Source organism: Rhinopithecus bieti, unplaced genomic scaffold (genome assembly GCF_001698545.2).
Source record: "Rhinopithecus bieti isolate Rb0 unplaced genomic scaffold, ASM169854v2 scaffold_1853, whole genome shotgun sequence".
In the NCBI taxonomy this organism is placed as follows: domain Eukaryota; kingdom Metazoa; phylum Chordata; class Mammalia; order Primates; family Cercopithecidae; genus Rhinopithecus; species Rhinopithecus bieti.
In genome coordinates, this window is record NW_016804151.1 from 2,527,654 (window position 1) to 2,543,308 (window position 15,655).

The following is a 15,655-nucleotide window of genomic DNA, read 5'->3' on the forward strand; positions in this document are numbered from 1 at the left end:
AAAACAATTGCCAGGTATGGTAGCATGTGCCTGTAGTCCCAGCTACTCAGGAAGCTGAAGTGGGAGGATTGCTTGAGCCCAGGAGCTTGAGGCAGCAGTGAGCTATGATCACACCACTGCACTCCAGCCTGGGTGACAGAGCAAGGCCCTGTCTCAAAAAGAAAGAAGAAAAAAAAAAAGGACAAAAAATGGTACACCCATATAGGGCATTTACCATGAATACAGCTTGCAGGACTAGAAGTTGCTGTAGGTGAGTCAGTGAGTGAGTGGTGAAGGAATGTACTGTAGACTTTATAAACACTGTACATTTAGGCTACGCTAAATTCATGTGTAAAAATTTATTTCGTCAATAACAAATTAACCTTACCTTACTATAACTTTTTTACTTTATAAACTTTAAAATTGTTTTAATGTTTTGACTCTTTTGTAATAACACTTAGTTTAAAACATAAACACATTGTATAGCTATACAAAATACTGTATTTTCTTTTTTATATTCTTATTCCATAAACTTTTTTATATTTCTAAAAGGTTTCTTTTGAAACTTTTTAAAAATTAAAAACAAAGACATAAACGCACACATTAGCCCAGGGCTTCACAGGGTCAGGATCCTCAAGACGTCACTATGCGATAGGAATTTTTCAGCTCCATTATCATCTTATGGGACCACTGTAGTATATGTAGTAATGTTGTATCACATGACTGTATAACTAGAGACATCTGGTTCTTTTACTGCCAGCCGTAGACAAACAAGAAATGTTGCTATTATGGCTGCAGGAAGGCAACCAAATGTTTCTCTAATACTTTGTACAACGTAGTCCTCATGCCCACTATATCTAATGGATCACAAATATTCATTAACAAATATAGTCAAACCTTTAGGAGTTCACAATCTGGTGAGAGAGATAGGCATCACAGTGCACAGTTGTTTTTCCAAATGTCCATTGCTAATCTGTTCATCTTATTCTTCTGTCAAAGCAGTAAGGACAGAAGAGAAGATGTGAGTCATCCCAGAGTCACAGCCCTCTGGAAATCCTAGAAATCCCTTCTTTCCTGTCCCTCAGAGCACTGTAAGGACTTCAAGGTTCTCTCTAACCCTTACAGCTGTCTGAAAACATTTTTTCTGACACGACAGCCTCCACCCTCTCTCTAAGGAAAGTAAATCCTTTCTTAGTCAAGTTCTCCCTTTTCCACACACCGGTCTTTCCCTGGAATGTCTCCCCTATCCTTCCTCCCTTCTTCCTTTCCTGTTATACTTCTCACTGACCCTCAGGAAAATAGCTTTAAAATTTCCCCTCTGGAATGGGACCCAGTCCACAGAGCACCTACCTTCCGTATAAGTCAGATGTTAAACTCAATTACCTGCGAAGGCCAGGCAGAACAGTGTCCTTCTGACTTTGTTTGCATATGGAGTTCACGGAACATTCTCTACTTTCACAAAGAAACATGCTTGTTTTTTTCTTGAAACATACAGCCCTTAGTTAAACTTTCATTTGCACAGTTTTGACAGATAAGGATGCAAGAACTATTTGTTTTTCCTCCCAATTCCACTCTAATGTCAGTAATTGTAGAGGACTACGTGCTCGCAAACGAGACGTTCCGGATAAGTCCTGCTCTTGCAAATGAAGCAGGGTGTTCCCGATAAGTCCTGCTCTTGCAAACGAAGCAGGGCGTTCCCGATAGGAGCCAGCTGCAAACAGCAGACCCTGGGGGCTTGTTTATGTGTAAACATCTTGAAAATCCAGAAAGTCAGGGAAAGGTCAGAAAAACAACAATGTGTCTTGTGGCTTGGTAACATTCCACAAACGACTATATAAAATAAAGGGGAGCCTGTCATTCGGGGCGGCTGCCATGTTTGTCTTGTCTTGTGTTGTCTTGTGTCTTCATTCCTTTGTTTAGGAAACACGGGGACCCCTACAAGTAATTGGCAGAGGACCTTCCGAGTAACAGAGAACATATGCTCTCTAAGAGGGCTACTCAGCAGCCACTGTTTGCCAAGTGGAACATGGGCCTAGTGTTGCTGTGTTGCTAGATCTTCTGACCTTTCAGGAGACAAAAAAACAGATATTTTTATGAAAAATCATGTTTTCAAAATGCTGACAGTTAATTCAAAAGAATTTAAAATGCTCCAAAGTCTAAAGCAAACAAGTTCACAGAGTGCAGGAGCATTGCCAGTGTACAGCTTCTAGCGCTGTTAAGTTCTAATGAGTATTTTATTATCTTTGCTTAATTTACAACAGACAATTATATAATTATGCCTTTGACAGACATCAATAATCTGTTTCCGTATTCATTCTCCATATTTATAGAGTATTGTGTTTTCTAGCTTATTTCCACAACACATTGTTAATAGTGCCTTAGGCCAAACTACTCTTCTTTCCCAATTATTCTCTTTCTCCCCTACAAAGGGAGTTAAAACAAGGAGCTGTTAAAGCTCGGAGCCAAATAAGAGATTAAACTACATTAGTTTTAAATGGTTTTCTGGAGTGGCTGGAAATTTTTACCAGTAATCTTACTGCAATTCCTGGGTCAGTGAAGAACTGGGTAAATATGATTGCCATGCACACACAAACACATCGCTGTGATCAAAACTCAAATCACAGTATGTGAGTCAACACTACTCTCAACACTGCCGTGTCTCTGCCTTAATAAGCCTGCCAGCCCCATCCAGAGGATTTTTCTCATCTCTGAACTCCAATCACTTACACCTTCCCCCATCAAAATTTACCCTATATTTTATTATAATTGCATATAAATATGCCTTCCTTGTAAGAGCAGGAACTGTGTCTCTCCATTGTACGGCCTGACACAGTGTCCGGCACACAGTAGGCAAAGCAAGAGTTATCGCACGAACCAGTATCATCATCCAAACAATAGCTACCATTTCCAGAGCACCTACCGCGAGCTGACTAGTTTACCTACATTATCCTGGTGGCTTTCCCAGACCAGACCACCCAAAACAAAGCAGCCCCCCAGTCACCCTCTAAGCACATAACCCTATTTTAGTTCTCGGAATAGGACTGATTGCTTTCTAACATATTTTGGTCATTTCGGTGTGCTTATTGTCTGTCACCGGTTTCCCTTCACAAGAAAGCAAGCTCCAAGAGGACAGGCATTTTAATCTACCTTGTATTTGGCTCATAGCAAATAAATGAATCTAAGCCGCCCACCTCCCTGGGTGACAGAGTTGACCTGCACACAGTAAGTCTCAATGAGTATGTTTTAAATTGTATATTTAGATTTCGAGATAATTGTGTTGAATATTTTATGGTTCATAACAAACAGAAAGGGGAGGGCAGAATAAAAATAAATAAAAGTTTAGTTACATTACCCTAGCACTGACATTGGTACGGGAACTTTTGCTGCAATAAGAAAGCCACTTCCTCTGACATAAGGTCACCCACACTTCTGGGTCTTACCACATCCTCTTAGACAGTTCATCGTGGCTAGGCTGGCTGGGACAGTCAGGACTCCAGACGCTCACACTAAAAGAGGGGTGGGAGTCGAGGAGTCACCCCACTCCTCTGTAGGGAGCTGGCCACGAGTGGGTGCGCAGGAGCGTGCGCGCGCATCCGTGCAGCGCCCAGGGCGGCTGCGCAAAGCTGCCGCAGCCTGCGCGCCCCTGCGATTCTCCACCTTGGGGCTCGCCTTGCCGCTCAGTTCCTCCTCCTTCCACCCCCAAAGCGCGCAAGCCCTGCAGAGTCAAACCTGGCGCATCCTCAAGCCTCCAGGGGGAAACGTGACTCAGCCCCGCATCACGTGTGCAGAGACGGCCTATAGTGTCCTGCACACTAGGATGCCACCTAGTCGCAGGCCCAGCGGTGCCACGGACAGCGACCCCGGTTGTCCAGGTCGCGCCCAGTCCCTGCCGGGCCCAGCCCATCCCCGCGCACTCGCCACGCTCCCGCCCCGCCCCGCGCCGGCCCCAGCGGCCGGCCTCCGCGGCCCCGCCCCGCGCCCCAGTACCCGCCCCTCGCGCCTCGTTTATCCTCGGCGCGCAGGGACCGGCTGTTTCTTCGCCAGAACCACCCGATTGCTTGCTGTCCCAGCGGAGCGTCTTCGTCACCGCCGCCATGCCCGGAGGTCTGCTTCTCGGGGACGAGGCTCCCAACTTTGAGGCCAATACGACCGTCGGCCGCATCCGTTTCCACGACTTTCTGGGAGACTCGTAAGTGGCCACCGCGTAGCCCTGCCCTGGCCTGGGTTGCGCCTGGACTCGGAGGTGCCTTCCCTATTTCTTCTCCCTTCCGTCCTCCCTGCCGCTCAGCCCCCTGCGCCGCCCGCCCCCTCCCCCGCACTGGTTTCCGCGCGCGCCAGGCCTTGTGGTCCCTGCTCAGCGTCGGCTGCGCCACCGGGAGCTGGCACCCCTTCGGCCTGCCCTGCGCGAGCCACTGGATCCCTCCAGGCCTCCCCGCCTCCAGCATGGCTGGGCAAGGCAACGCCAAGGTGGGGGATGGGGAAGACAAAATTGGGTTCTGCAGGTTCTGGAAACTCACTGCTGGTGGGAGGGTTTGTTGTCCGTTTAACTCGTCTTAGTAAACTGTGCAGGTAGCGTGGTCAGGCCGAGGGCGCAGGGGCGGGGCGGCATTGGCGATCACTTCCCCGGTCTAGTGCCCAGGGTCGCACCGCCCTCCCTCCCACCCTCCGTTCTGGAATTTGCTCCCTGGGGAGGATAGGTGTCTAAAGCCAAAGTCGGAGGACACAGCTGCTGGCTATATGTTACAGGAAGGCCAACGTATTATCTGAGGGTGCAGTGGTATTTGCAGGCTTCTGGGCACAAAATGTGAAATTTAAAACCACTAGCTGCCAAGTAGGTGGCCGAAAGACTTTTTGTCCAGACCCTCCTTCAATGACCAAGATATGATTTGATAACAGCTTTAGGAAGAGCCGAGAACACTCTGTGTAGGTGTGCCTTCAGAGATTCCAGAACTTGCAACACTTAGAGGGAAGGACTTTCTGACGCTGTTCAGCTGTAGTAGCCTATTCTTGCTAGTGATGGCCGTTCCAGGCTCCAGGACACGTGTGCTCCCCAACTTTGAGACTCTTGTTTACCAGTGGCTTGCGCCTCACTGTCCTCTCCACTTTCTGCCTTGCTTCCAGCACATGAGCTTGCTGATGATAGCCAAATTGATGACCTGTGATCTGACTTGGCAGTTTTACCATTATGAATAGGAGTAGTGAATCAGTGTTGCCTTTTTTTTTTTTTTTTTTTTAAACAGCTCCTGGATTAGCAAACTGGAAGTTGCTTAGTTTTCATCAGAAGCATTCCAGGCATGTCTAGTTATTATTATGGTTCCGGAGTTCTAGTGGTCCCACTACACTGTGGGGCTCCGAGGTTTGACGACAGTTCTTCCCCAGTTTATATCCTTTTTATATACAGTATCCAGGGAGACAAAGAGAGAGGCTTATGAAATTAATCAGTGATTGGACAGGGCTGTGCAGAGAACCAGGGAGAGATTCTTACACATCATGTGCCTACCCGGACCCTTACAACCTCTTTTCCAGCCACTGAATAGGGAAAAAAGCTTTGTGAAAATAGGAGTAGGCCAGAAAAGGTTGAAAATGGAATATTCAAACCTTGAATGCAGAAAATACTTCAGAAATACAGCTTATGGCCAGTCTTATACTTAGGATCTAGGTAGTAATATTTCTCCAGTAATCCTTGGGATTTTTAGAGTTGTGTTCCTTCCCATTTCTGCCTGCAGCCCTCACCCCCATGAAACATAAACTATTTCCAGAACTCTTAGCTTGTGTAGATTAAATATTAGCATAAAACGTATTTACTGTGCCAACAATTAGAAATGCCCTCGCTTTTTAAGCTAACCATACTTTTTTGGGGTTTCGTTAATGTTTATTAGCCTCTAGATCCATCTAGATTTGATCAAAAGTGGTACTTTATCAGTGAGCCATAGTTAGGAACACGATAAAAATATCTGCATTTATTAACTAATAGACAAGTCTGCCTAGGATCAGGCATAGTATTCCCTACCTTACCAGGAAGAGAAGTTTGAGCCTTTTATATATTTATGACATGGATTTTTGCCTGATTTTTCCAAACTCCATTCTGTGCATGATCCCAAGTCAGACTGTCAATTTTGATCCAGGTATTTTGAGGAGAAAAAATTAAAATATATCTCTCTACCTTACCCCTGATCATTGTAAACAACTAAAGAGGTTGGGTGCTACGTTGGGTGAGTTTACTGGACCTTATCACTGTTTCTGTAAGTGGTAGAAGTAGCTTCTTCATAGCACATCTTCACTACGCAAAATATGTATTTTCCGGGGTCTTCTAGGGCTTAGTAAATGGGAACCATTCTCTTGAAGGAGGAAACCTTTTGTCTTTTGAAAATGGGTAAGAAAGAAAATGGGAGAATGTCACTGAATTACTCTTAAGTGCAGCAGTAGGAAGACTTAGAGGGAAAGGAAGGCCAAGGTAAGACATTCTCGGAGTGTATCCTACTTGTAGCCACAAGGTAAACTGGAGTTTCACTTCTGAGGGAGGGAAGGACGTGTACTGGCTTAAAACCAGTTCCTTTCACATGATTCAGCAAAACAGTTTCTACCGACTGACAATGAAAAAAGAACTCCTAACTTTTCTAATTCATCCTCCCTTTAACAATACAGGAGGAAAAACGCCCTCCATTTCTTCTCAACTTCTGGAGACCTTCTGTTAAGTCTTATCTAACCATTAAATAGATTGTTTTGCATAGAATCTAAGGCCTAGATTTTACTCATAGTGATATTATCTACTTCAAAAGATATATTCTATGTTCTTCCTTTTGCCCTTCATAATAAAGTGAACATAGTGCACACCTCCACAATCTTAAAAAATATGTATTAGCTTTCTTCCCAGTCTTCCCATAGGGCCCTCCATCCTTTTGTAAGAAGGTCTTTTCCTTCTTGAAACCTTGGGAGTTCAAAAAAAAAAACAAAAAACAAAAAAAACAAAAAACAAAAAACAAAAAAAAAAGCTAAGGCCGGGCGCGGTGGCTCAAGCCTGTAATCCCAGCACTTTGGGAGGCCGAGACGGGCGGATCATGAGGTCAGGAGATCGAGACCATCCTGGCTAACACGGTGAAACCCCGTCTCTACTAAAAGTACAAAAAACTAGCCGGGCGTGGTGGCGGGCGCCTGTAGTCCCAGCTACTCAGGAGGCTGAGGCAGGAGAATGGCAGGAACCCGGGAGGCGGAGCTTGCAGTGAGCTGAGACCCGGCCACTGCACTCCAGCCTGGGCAACAAAGCAAGACTCCGTCTCAAAAAAAAAAAAAAAGAAACGTTGGGAGTTGAGTGGAAGCTGTAAGTGGGAAGGAGGTGCCCTTGTCTTTGCTTGTTCTCTGTACTCAGAGAACTTCGGAAAGGTCAGCTTGGCATCTAGGCTAGATTTAGTTATCTACTAGTTTAGGATCCTGCCTAAATCATCTGGTTTAGGATAGTTTAAGTTGATGGGGATGTGGAGAACTGAGTGTTAAATTTTCATTTTCAGTTGAAAGAGTAGTTTCTGTTGCCAAGGAGAAGGAAATAGTACTTCAGCTTTCTTGGTGGCTGCTTGAAACGTGCTCAAAATCTATAAAATCTGAGACAATGATGACTTAGATATTAGTATTTACCTAAGAATTTGCTGTTGTAGAAATCTACATTGTAGGCTATCAAAATTCTACGTGCTTGGTCTGAAGAAAGAAGAAAAACTGCAAATGAAGAGATAGGTAAAACTGTTAAGGTGATACTGTTGTCAGAGTATAAATATTGGGTGTCCTGTTTGGCAGGTTAGATCAGTAAAGTGGTTTTACAAGATTTTGTATCCACTTGCTTCGAAGAAACCAAGTATCGACTTCAATTTTTACATATAAATAGAGGATAGAAACCTATTTATTTCAGATTATATAATCTGTTTATTATTGTAGTCAGGCGTTTGTTTGGATTGAGAGCATATTGGGACATCCATTATTGGAGCTGAATGTCATGGTCTGTGCTAGAAAAAAATGTAGAAAAGGATAAGAAGAAATAAATTTTTTCAGTAAGCTACTTAGCTTGAACAGCACAGATTTTATTAGCCAAAAAGGAGTCAGGGTGGCACATAATTATTAAAGGAAGCAACACCTTAAAATTAGTCTTTTTAAATATGTGTCATCTTGAATTTCATATCTTTGATTGAATCGGGCTATAAGCATAGGCTTCTCTAGAGGTAAGTAGATTGAAAAGCATTCCTCAACAGAAAATCTTAGAAGTAAATATCATCATAAGCATTCATTTAAAAAAGAAAGCCTGTTTTTGATTCAGAAGTTGTGACTTTTCATTCTCTGCGAATGTTGGTGATAACTCTTCATTCAACTGTGACCTTGTTTTCCTTCCTTTCAGATGGGGCATTCTCTTCTCCCACCCTCGGGACTTTACCCCAGTGTGCACCACAGAGCTTGGCAGAGCTGCAAAGCTGGCACCAGAATTTGCCAAGAGGAATGTTAAGTTGATTGCCCTTTCAATAGACAGTGTTGAGGACCATCTTGCCTGGAGCAAGGTTAGTACCTGAGATTATAGGTCAAGTTGTAAATTATAGAGTCCTTGGGTTTTGAGGTTAAGGTACAAGTAAACTTTAGGTTCAAAGTTCACTGATGATTTGAAAATTTCAGCTGAACCACTCAGTGATCACATTGCTAAATCCATTGGTCAGTCCATTCTCAGCCCTCATCTTGGCCTGCCAGCAGCATTCAACCTAGGTGATCACTGTTTTCCTTTCTTGGCTTCCAGGACGCCACATCCTAGCTGTTCCTGCTCACTGATTCTTCATCTCCCAACTCCTAATTTATGCTGAAGTTACCCTGAACTTATTTCTTCGACCTCCTCTCTTTTCTGTCTGCACTCTTGCCCTTGGAAATACCTTTAAATACCATCTGTGTGCTGTGATTCTCAAATTTTCATCTCTAGGCCAGACGCTTCCAGGTTCATGTAACCACTGCCTATTTAGCATCTCTCCTGGGATGTCCAGTCATCTCAAACCTAGCATTTCTAACTAGGCGTCATTCTTAAATCCAGAGTTTTATTCATCTAAGCTAATGGCAACTGCATTTTTATAATTGTTCACACCCCAAATCCAGGAGCCATTCTGAATTCTTCATGTTTTTTCACATCATAACATCTGATTTATCCTCAAACTTGTCAGCTCTACCTTCAAGATGTGTCCTGTATCATGGATGGAAGACTGACTCCCAAGGGATCTGTGTGACTTACCCTCACGTCTTTTGGGGCTCAACTCACAGGACATTTCATCAAAGTCTTTCTTGTCCTCATTATCTAAAATGATAACTCCTTTTCACATTCACTATCCCCTTCTCCTCAGCACTCAAATACTCTGCACATTACCTGTTTAGTTTGTTTCTTCCTAGTAGAGTGTAAACTCAGCTGGAACAGAGACTCCTGTTTTGTGCACTGCTGGAACAATGCTCACTACTCAGTACGTCTTAGGTGATCAGTCAGTATTTGTTGAATGAATTAACTGAAGGAAATACCTACTTTTAGCAAAAGAATTTACTTGAACAATAAATTTGGTGGTCTGAATTTACCTTGAAAACATTTTAAGGACTTTACTACAATGTGCTGTTAAGTAACGATTACTTTTTGAGGGATGTATACTAGAAACTATGTCAAGCATGTGTAGTTGAATAAAAGATGTATTGACTTGTGAGTTAGGGATCTGTGGCTGCATCCTAGAGCAGTTAACACCAGTTAATCCTAAATATCTGAGACTAGAAGAATTATGTGTAGGAGAAAAAAGGACAGTTATCTATCTTGAAATAGAATTTTTTCATTCCTTACATTTCTCAGTTTTTGGTAACTGTAGTTTTCGCTATCATTTTTCGTTGTCATTTTTGCAGTTGAGAATACTTTTTTCACTTAGAGACTTGGAGGGACTTGCCCAGGACTGCCCAATGGCAATGAGATTTGAATCTCAAATCAATGTTCTTTTTAATACAAGATGATAAAAAGTAGGATTTAGCCTAATTTAGGATAAAATAAAGCCAAATAATTTAGGATACTTTCTTTGGTGTTCATGGGTGTAATATGTCCATCATGCAAGTGGCAGAGTAGAGAATTGGTGCACAGCAATAATTAAAGTGACATATTGCCAAAGGAGGTGTTTGTAGCCCACTATAGAATACCTTTTAAAGTATAGAAGCATACACAGGTTCATTTTACCTCCTGAGCTTCTGCCTTAGAAGTTTTCACAATTGTGATTACATTGAATAGGAAAAAAGTCTGAACTACCAGAAGGAGCACCCAAACTTTGACATACACCTGATATATAATAATCTGCCTCTAGCATGAGACTATATTGATTATTATTTAGCTCTGGTGACTTAATAGGCAGCCAGTGACAACAGAAAGTTAAGATAATAAAATGAAGGAATGTTAGAATGTGTTGTCATCCAGGAGCCTGAGGCAGGAGAATGGCTTGAACCCGAGAGGTAGAGGCTGCAGTGAGCTGAGTTCATGCCACTGCACTCCAACCTGGGTGCCAGAGCAAGACTCCACCTCAAAAAAATTAATAAATAAATAATAAGAATTTGTTGTTACCCACTTCAGAGCTCATTCATGCCACATTTGTTACATCTCTGTTGAGAAATCCACAATGGTTTTGTATCTGCTATGCCATCAAGCTCCTGTTTTACTTTCAAGCCTACACATAATAGACCTGATTTAAATTTTAAATCATTTTTTCCATTACTTGCTAAACTCTATCCAACTAAGTTCCTCACTCTCCTATCAATAGTTTATGTACAGAGTTGCCCACGTTTCATTAATATCGTTCCTGGACAGGTGCACTAGCTCACGCCTATAATCCCAGCACTTTGGGAGGCCGAGGCAGGTGGATCACAAGGTCAGAAGTTCAAGACCAGCCTAGCCAAGATAGTGAAACCCCGTTTCTACTAAAAATACAAAAACAAATCAGCCAGGTGTGGTGGCGGGCGCCTGTAATCCCAGCTATTCAGGAGGCTGAGGCAGAGAATTGCTTGAACTTCGGAGGCAGAGGTTGCAGTGAGCCGAGATTGCACCACTGCACTCCAGCCTGGGTGACAGAGCAAGACTCTGTCTCAAAAAAAAAAAAAAAAAATTTATATATATGTATGTGTGTGTGTGTGTGTATATATATAGTTCCTGATCCCTAGAATGCCTTTCTTTTCTCTGTGAAAAATCTTACCCGTCCTTCAAGGGCCCAGATAGAAGTCCTGTTCTTTGCTTGAAGCCTTTTCTAACTCTTGGAGTCCTACAAATGGGAGTGTTCATATACTTCAGCATTTACCGTCCACCTTTTATCATTAGTCTTGCATTTGCTGCTGCTTTATGCTGGAATCATCTCTAACCAAATTAGAAGTTCCTTTGAAGGCAAGAGCCATGTCTTATTCATCTGTATTCCACATGTACTTACCATAATGCTTAGCCCACCTTAAGTGCTATATCAATGCTTAATCAAATAACAAAACTAGATTTATTTTTTCTTCCAAAAGCTTCCAGGGATAGGAAAAGTAGAAATAAATGGATGAATAAAGTTTTACTGGGGAAGGAGGGAGGTGTATCATTTTTCCTTAGTTCAGACTTGAAATGCTTTGTTTTCTGTTTGAATTTCACCCTAGTTTAGGTTTACCTCTGCCTTTTCACCCATTTATTTTTGACTTGTCCTTCAAGTATATATTCAACTCTCCATTCTTGTGTTTGCTTTGTTTTGTGATTTTTTTTTTTTTTTTTTTTTTTTTTGTCATTTCTTACTATTTGTCTTGTAACTTAACATCTGAGTCAGGTTGCTTTTGAGGCAGGGACCAGAGCTATAAGATTTTCTTTACATATGGTATTATTTCTAGATGTGATGGATTTAACAAACCTATTGTATCTGATGGTTTTTACAGTATTTGGGTATCCAGAGGTGCCTTGTATTTGGATGTAACTAAATTATTGCAATGTTAAAGGGGTTGCTGCTGTTTTCTCATGGCAGTAGAAGCATGCTGAATTTAAAAGAACTGGGCATGAAAATGATTACAACCTCAGTACTGTACTCTGCTGTTATTCCTGGCACTAATTGGAATGAAAAGTGTTCATTTACTCACTTTTTAAACTTAAAATTGCTTAAAGAAAATTACTATGATTTGGTCCTCTTTCCTGTCTTGCAAGGTGATGGCTGTTAACTGATGAAATTCAGAGCATGTGTTGGCTTTAGAGTCCTCTTTCCCCTTTTACTTGTGTTTCAGGATATCAATGCTTACAATTGTGAAGAGCCCACAGAAAAGTTACCTTTTCCCATCATCGATGATAAGAATCGGGACCTTGCCATCCTGTTGGGCATGCTGGATCCAGCAGAGAAGGATGAAAAGGGCATGCCTGTGACAGCTCGTGTGGTAGGTCATACAAATTCGTTTTGTAGTCAGCATAACTGATCAGGCTGTATGTCCATGTAAATGCTCGTACCAGCTAGAGAAGCTAGGGGAGTATCTACAATTGTGAAATAACTGTGTATTGGCGACAATATCACTGATTATCTGTAATGCTGATGCAAAGTGGCTGAAATTTTCAGCTAAATTTTTTCACTGCTTGATTCATAGTTCATGGAAATCTCCAAAAAAAAACAGCTGTTTATCCTAAAATGTCCTCCAGAATTGAGAAACCTTTTCATAGCTCTCCTGACCGCCCTGTCTTTAAAGTGATTGGCCATATCCCCCTTCATAAGGCAGCTCTGTTTTTAAATTTTTATTTGTTCTGTCCTCTGTCAACTAGAGAACAAACCCAATCCCTCATCTGAATAAATGCACAACTATTCAAGGAACAATATCAACTCCCATTAGTATTACTTTTATGATAGTCATCCCCAATTGACACAGCCTTTCCTGGATTAAATTTGCATATCAGTTTTTCTTACTGGGATAGCCAGAACCAAATGGAATTCCCTTCTAAGTTTAGAAAACAACAGAGAGAAGAAAATTATCTGTATTCCAGCCATCCACATTAGCAGTTGGTGTATCCTTTTGCTGCTTTGTTTTGTCTTGTTTTATACCCTTGAAAATTATTAATGACTGCAGAGCTTTCTAAGTGGCTTTAATACCAAAAACACTCAAAGAACTCTTCCTATTTATGCCTTTCTGTGCTTTGCAGGTGTTTGTTTTTGGTCCTGATAAGAAGCTGAAGCTGTCTATCCTCTACCCAGCTACCACTGGCAGGAACTTTGATGAGATTCTCAGGGTGGTCATCTCTCTCCAGCTGACGGCAGAAAAAAGAGTTGCCACCCCAGTTGATTGGAAGGTAAAGATGTTTAAAAAAAAAAGCAGTTTCTGTACTTGCCTGAAGGGCCAGTCTCTAAAGGGCCAACTTCAAGGTCTGTGTTACCTGGGTCTCTGTTTCTAGCACACAAGTACACTGGGAGGATTCTCCTCATGACTGAGTTCAAGAGTTGCTCAGAGGCCCTTTTCAAGGTCTTTATAACTAACACCTTTTATATACAACACAAACTCTCCATATGACTTTCTAACTTTTAGATAATTTGGAAAAATTATTGGTCAGAATGATTCCTTTTCCTAATAGAAGGTTTAAAGCACACACACACACACTTTTATCTAACCCTTCCCTGATGGCACAGTATTTATCGCACAATCTTGATTTGCCATTTCTGTTAAGTCATGGATATAAAAATACTGGTGTATTAATGTCATTAAGTATTTCATTTCTCTTAAGCTTCATTCTTTTAAACCTGTGCTAGAATTCTCCAAAATTTGTTCATAAACTTTTCATCTTTAGGACATGGATAACATCACAAGAGTATCTTAACATTGCTACATTTTTAAAATAATGCTAACCTGAATACCAGGTTTTGTTTTGGTTTTTTCTGACAGACAAATCACTTAAATTCTGTATCCACTAGTTAATTTATTATTACTTATTTATGTACTTATTGAGCCCAGATAGTAGTGAACTGGGGAGATAGCAGTGAACAATAGATGGTCCTTGCCCTCATAGAACTTCCATTCCAGTGAGTGGAGACAAACAGTAAACAAGTTTATTAAGTGGTGATAGCAGGTGCTGCAGGGAATAATCAAGCACAGATGGGGAGAATAACAGTACAGGGGTGGGAGAGTGACTGTCAAGGAATGCCTGTCTATGAAGGGACCTTTGGGAAGAAAGAGAGAAGATGTGACCAAGGCATGTGTATTTGTGAGGGACAAGCACTACAGGCAGAAGGAGCAGTTAGTGCACGAAGCTGGGCCTACAAATCAGCTTGGCATGTTGGAGGAGTACAGGGAAAGCTAGCATACCTGAAGCAGAAGCCGCAAAAGGTGGGGTGAGGGACAAGAGACGAGAGGAGGCAGGAGTCCATCACACAGGGCTTGCTGGCCGTGATACTCACTTAGAGTTAAATGTAAAGTGTGGTGGCCAGCTGTTACTGGGTTTAAAACAGGGCTGTTTCTTGTTATTACGGGGTAACTACTTTCCCACCAAAAGTGCCAAAGATCAACTTGGAAAACAAAATCCTCAAAGAGGGGAAGAGTGAAGAACACTTGATTAGCCTCATTAGCACCTGTGGCTACTTTTCTAAAGTTAATTCATGAAGACCTTGAAGCTTCACTATGAGATTGAATTTCACCATTCTCAATGTCTTTCAATAGGATGGGGATAGTGTGATGGTCCTTCCAACCATCCCTGAAGAAGAAGCCAAAAAACTTTTCCCGAAAGGAGTCTTCACCAAAGAGCTCCCATCTGGCAAGAAATATCTCCGCTACACACCCCAGCCTTAAGTCTCTTGGAGAAGTTAGTGCTGTGAGCCAGAGGATGGCAGCTGCCAATCATGTTTTCCTGCAGCAATTCCATAAACACATCCTGGTGTCATCACAGCCAAGGTTTTTAGGTTGCTATAGCAATGGCTTATTAAATGAAAATGGCACTAAAAGTTTCTTGGGATTCTTTACTCTCTGCCTTCACCAGCAATCAATTCCGTTCATACATCAGCACTCTACTGGTTCTGTTTGAAATATGTTCTGTATTTAAAACTCAAATCTTGTTGGATCTCTGCAGGGCTTGTGACCAATGAGGTCATATTGGTTGATGGTTGAGAAGGCTTGCTTCACTCTGCATCAGAGAATGACTATCAATTTTTTTTTAACTATCCTATCATGTCCTCTCTTCTGTCACCCATTTTGAAGAGCGGCAGAACTTGAGGTTCAGTTTCCTCTGTAAATATCCAAGTATATAAAACCCAGGAACTTCTAGAATAACCCAGATGTGCTTTAATATTCTTTTAATATGTTTTGATCACAGCTGGGGGAAAAAACCTTTTTAATTCTGTACCTTTCTAGTAGATAAGTGAAGAGCAGAGGAAGAGACCTTTAAATATATTGCTATAAAAATGTGTGATAAGTTTCTATCAAAATGGGGAGATTGCAGAAAAGGCTTCCCTTGGCTCCCAAGGATGTGTAGCAGGTGTGAGCAATGCTCATGCCATGTGCCTTTCACACAGGGTTTGCCTTTATCAGTCTGCTTTCCGATGATATGTACATGAAAGAGTACACTATGTGAAGAGAAGAGAGAATGATTGAAAATGTTTTATTATAGAACTCTTGCAGTGAGTTGCTGTTTTCTAGATTTTACTTTTTAGGGAACAAAATAAAATCCTTTGTTAAAACTGGG

The 15,655-nt window shown here is 41.9% G+C and overlaps 1 protein-coding gene and 1 long non-coding RNA gene across 2 annotated transcripts in view; one reads left to right on the top strand and one right to left on the bottom strand.

The window, feature by feature from the left end:
• The window catches only part of LOC108526265 (uncharacterized), a 61,763-nt gene extending 58,061 nt beyond the window's left edge, over nt 1-3,702 (bottom strand). Inside the window, exon 1 of the long non-coding RNA XR_001884480.1 lies at nt 3,420-3,702. This is a non-coding gene — a long non-coding RNA (uncharacterized LOC108526265). The remainder of the gene's footprint in view (nt 1-3,419) is intronic.
• A 248-nt stretch (nt 3,703-3,950) lies between these two features.
• On the top strand, nt 3,951-15,655 carry PRDX6 (peroxiredoxin 6). Its single transcript, XM_017866917.1, has 5 exons — nt 3,951-4,168; nt 8,357-8,513; nt 12,235-12,381; nt 13,133-13,279; nt 14,638-15,655. Exons 1-5 carry the CDS (start codon nt 4,074-4,076, stop codon nt 14,764-14,766), a joined length of 675 nt encoding a protein of 224 aa, XP_017722406.1. The 5' UTR covers nt 3,951-4,073; the 3' UTR covers nt 14,767-15,655.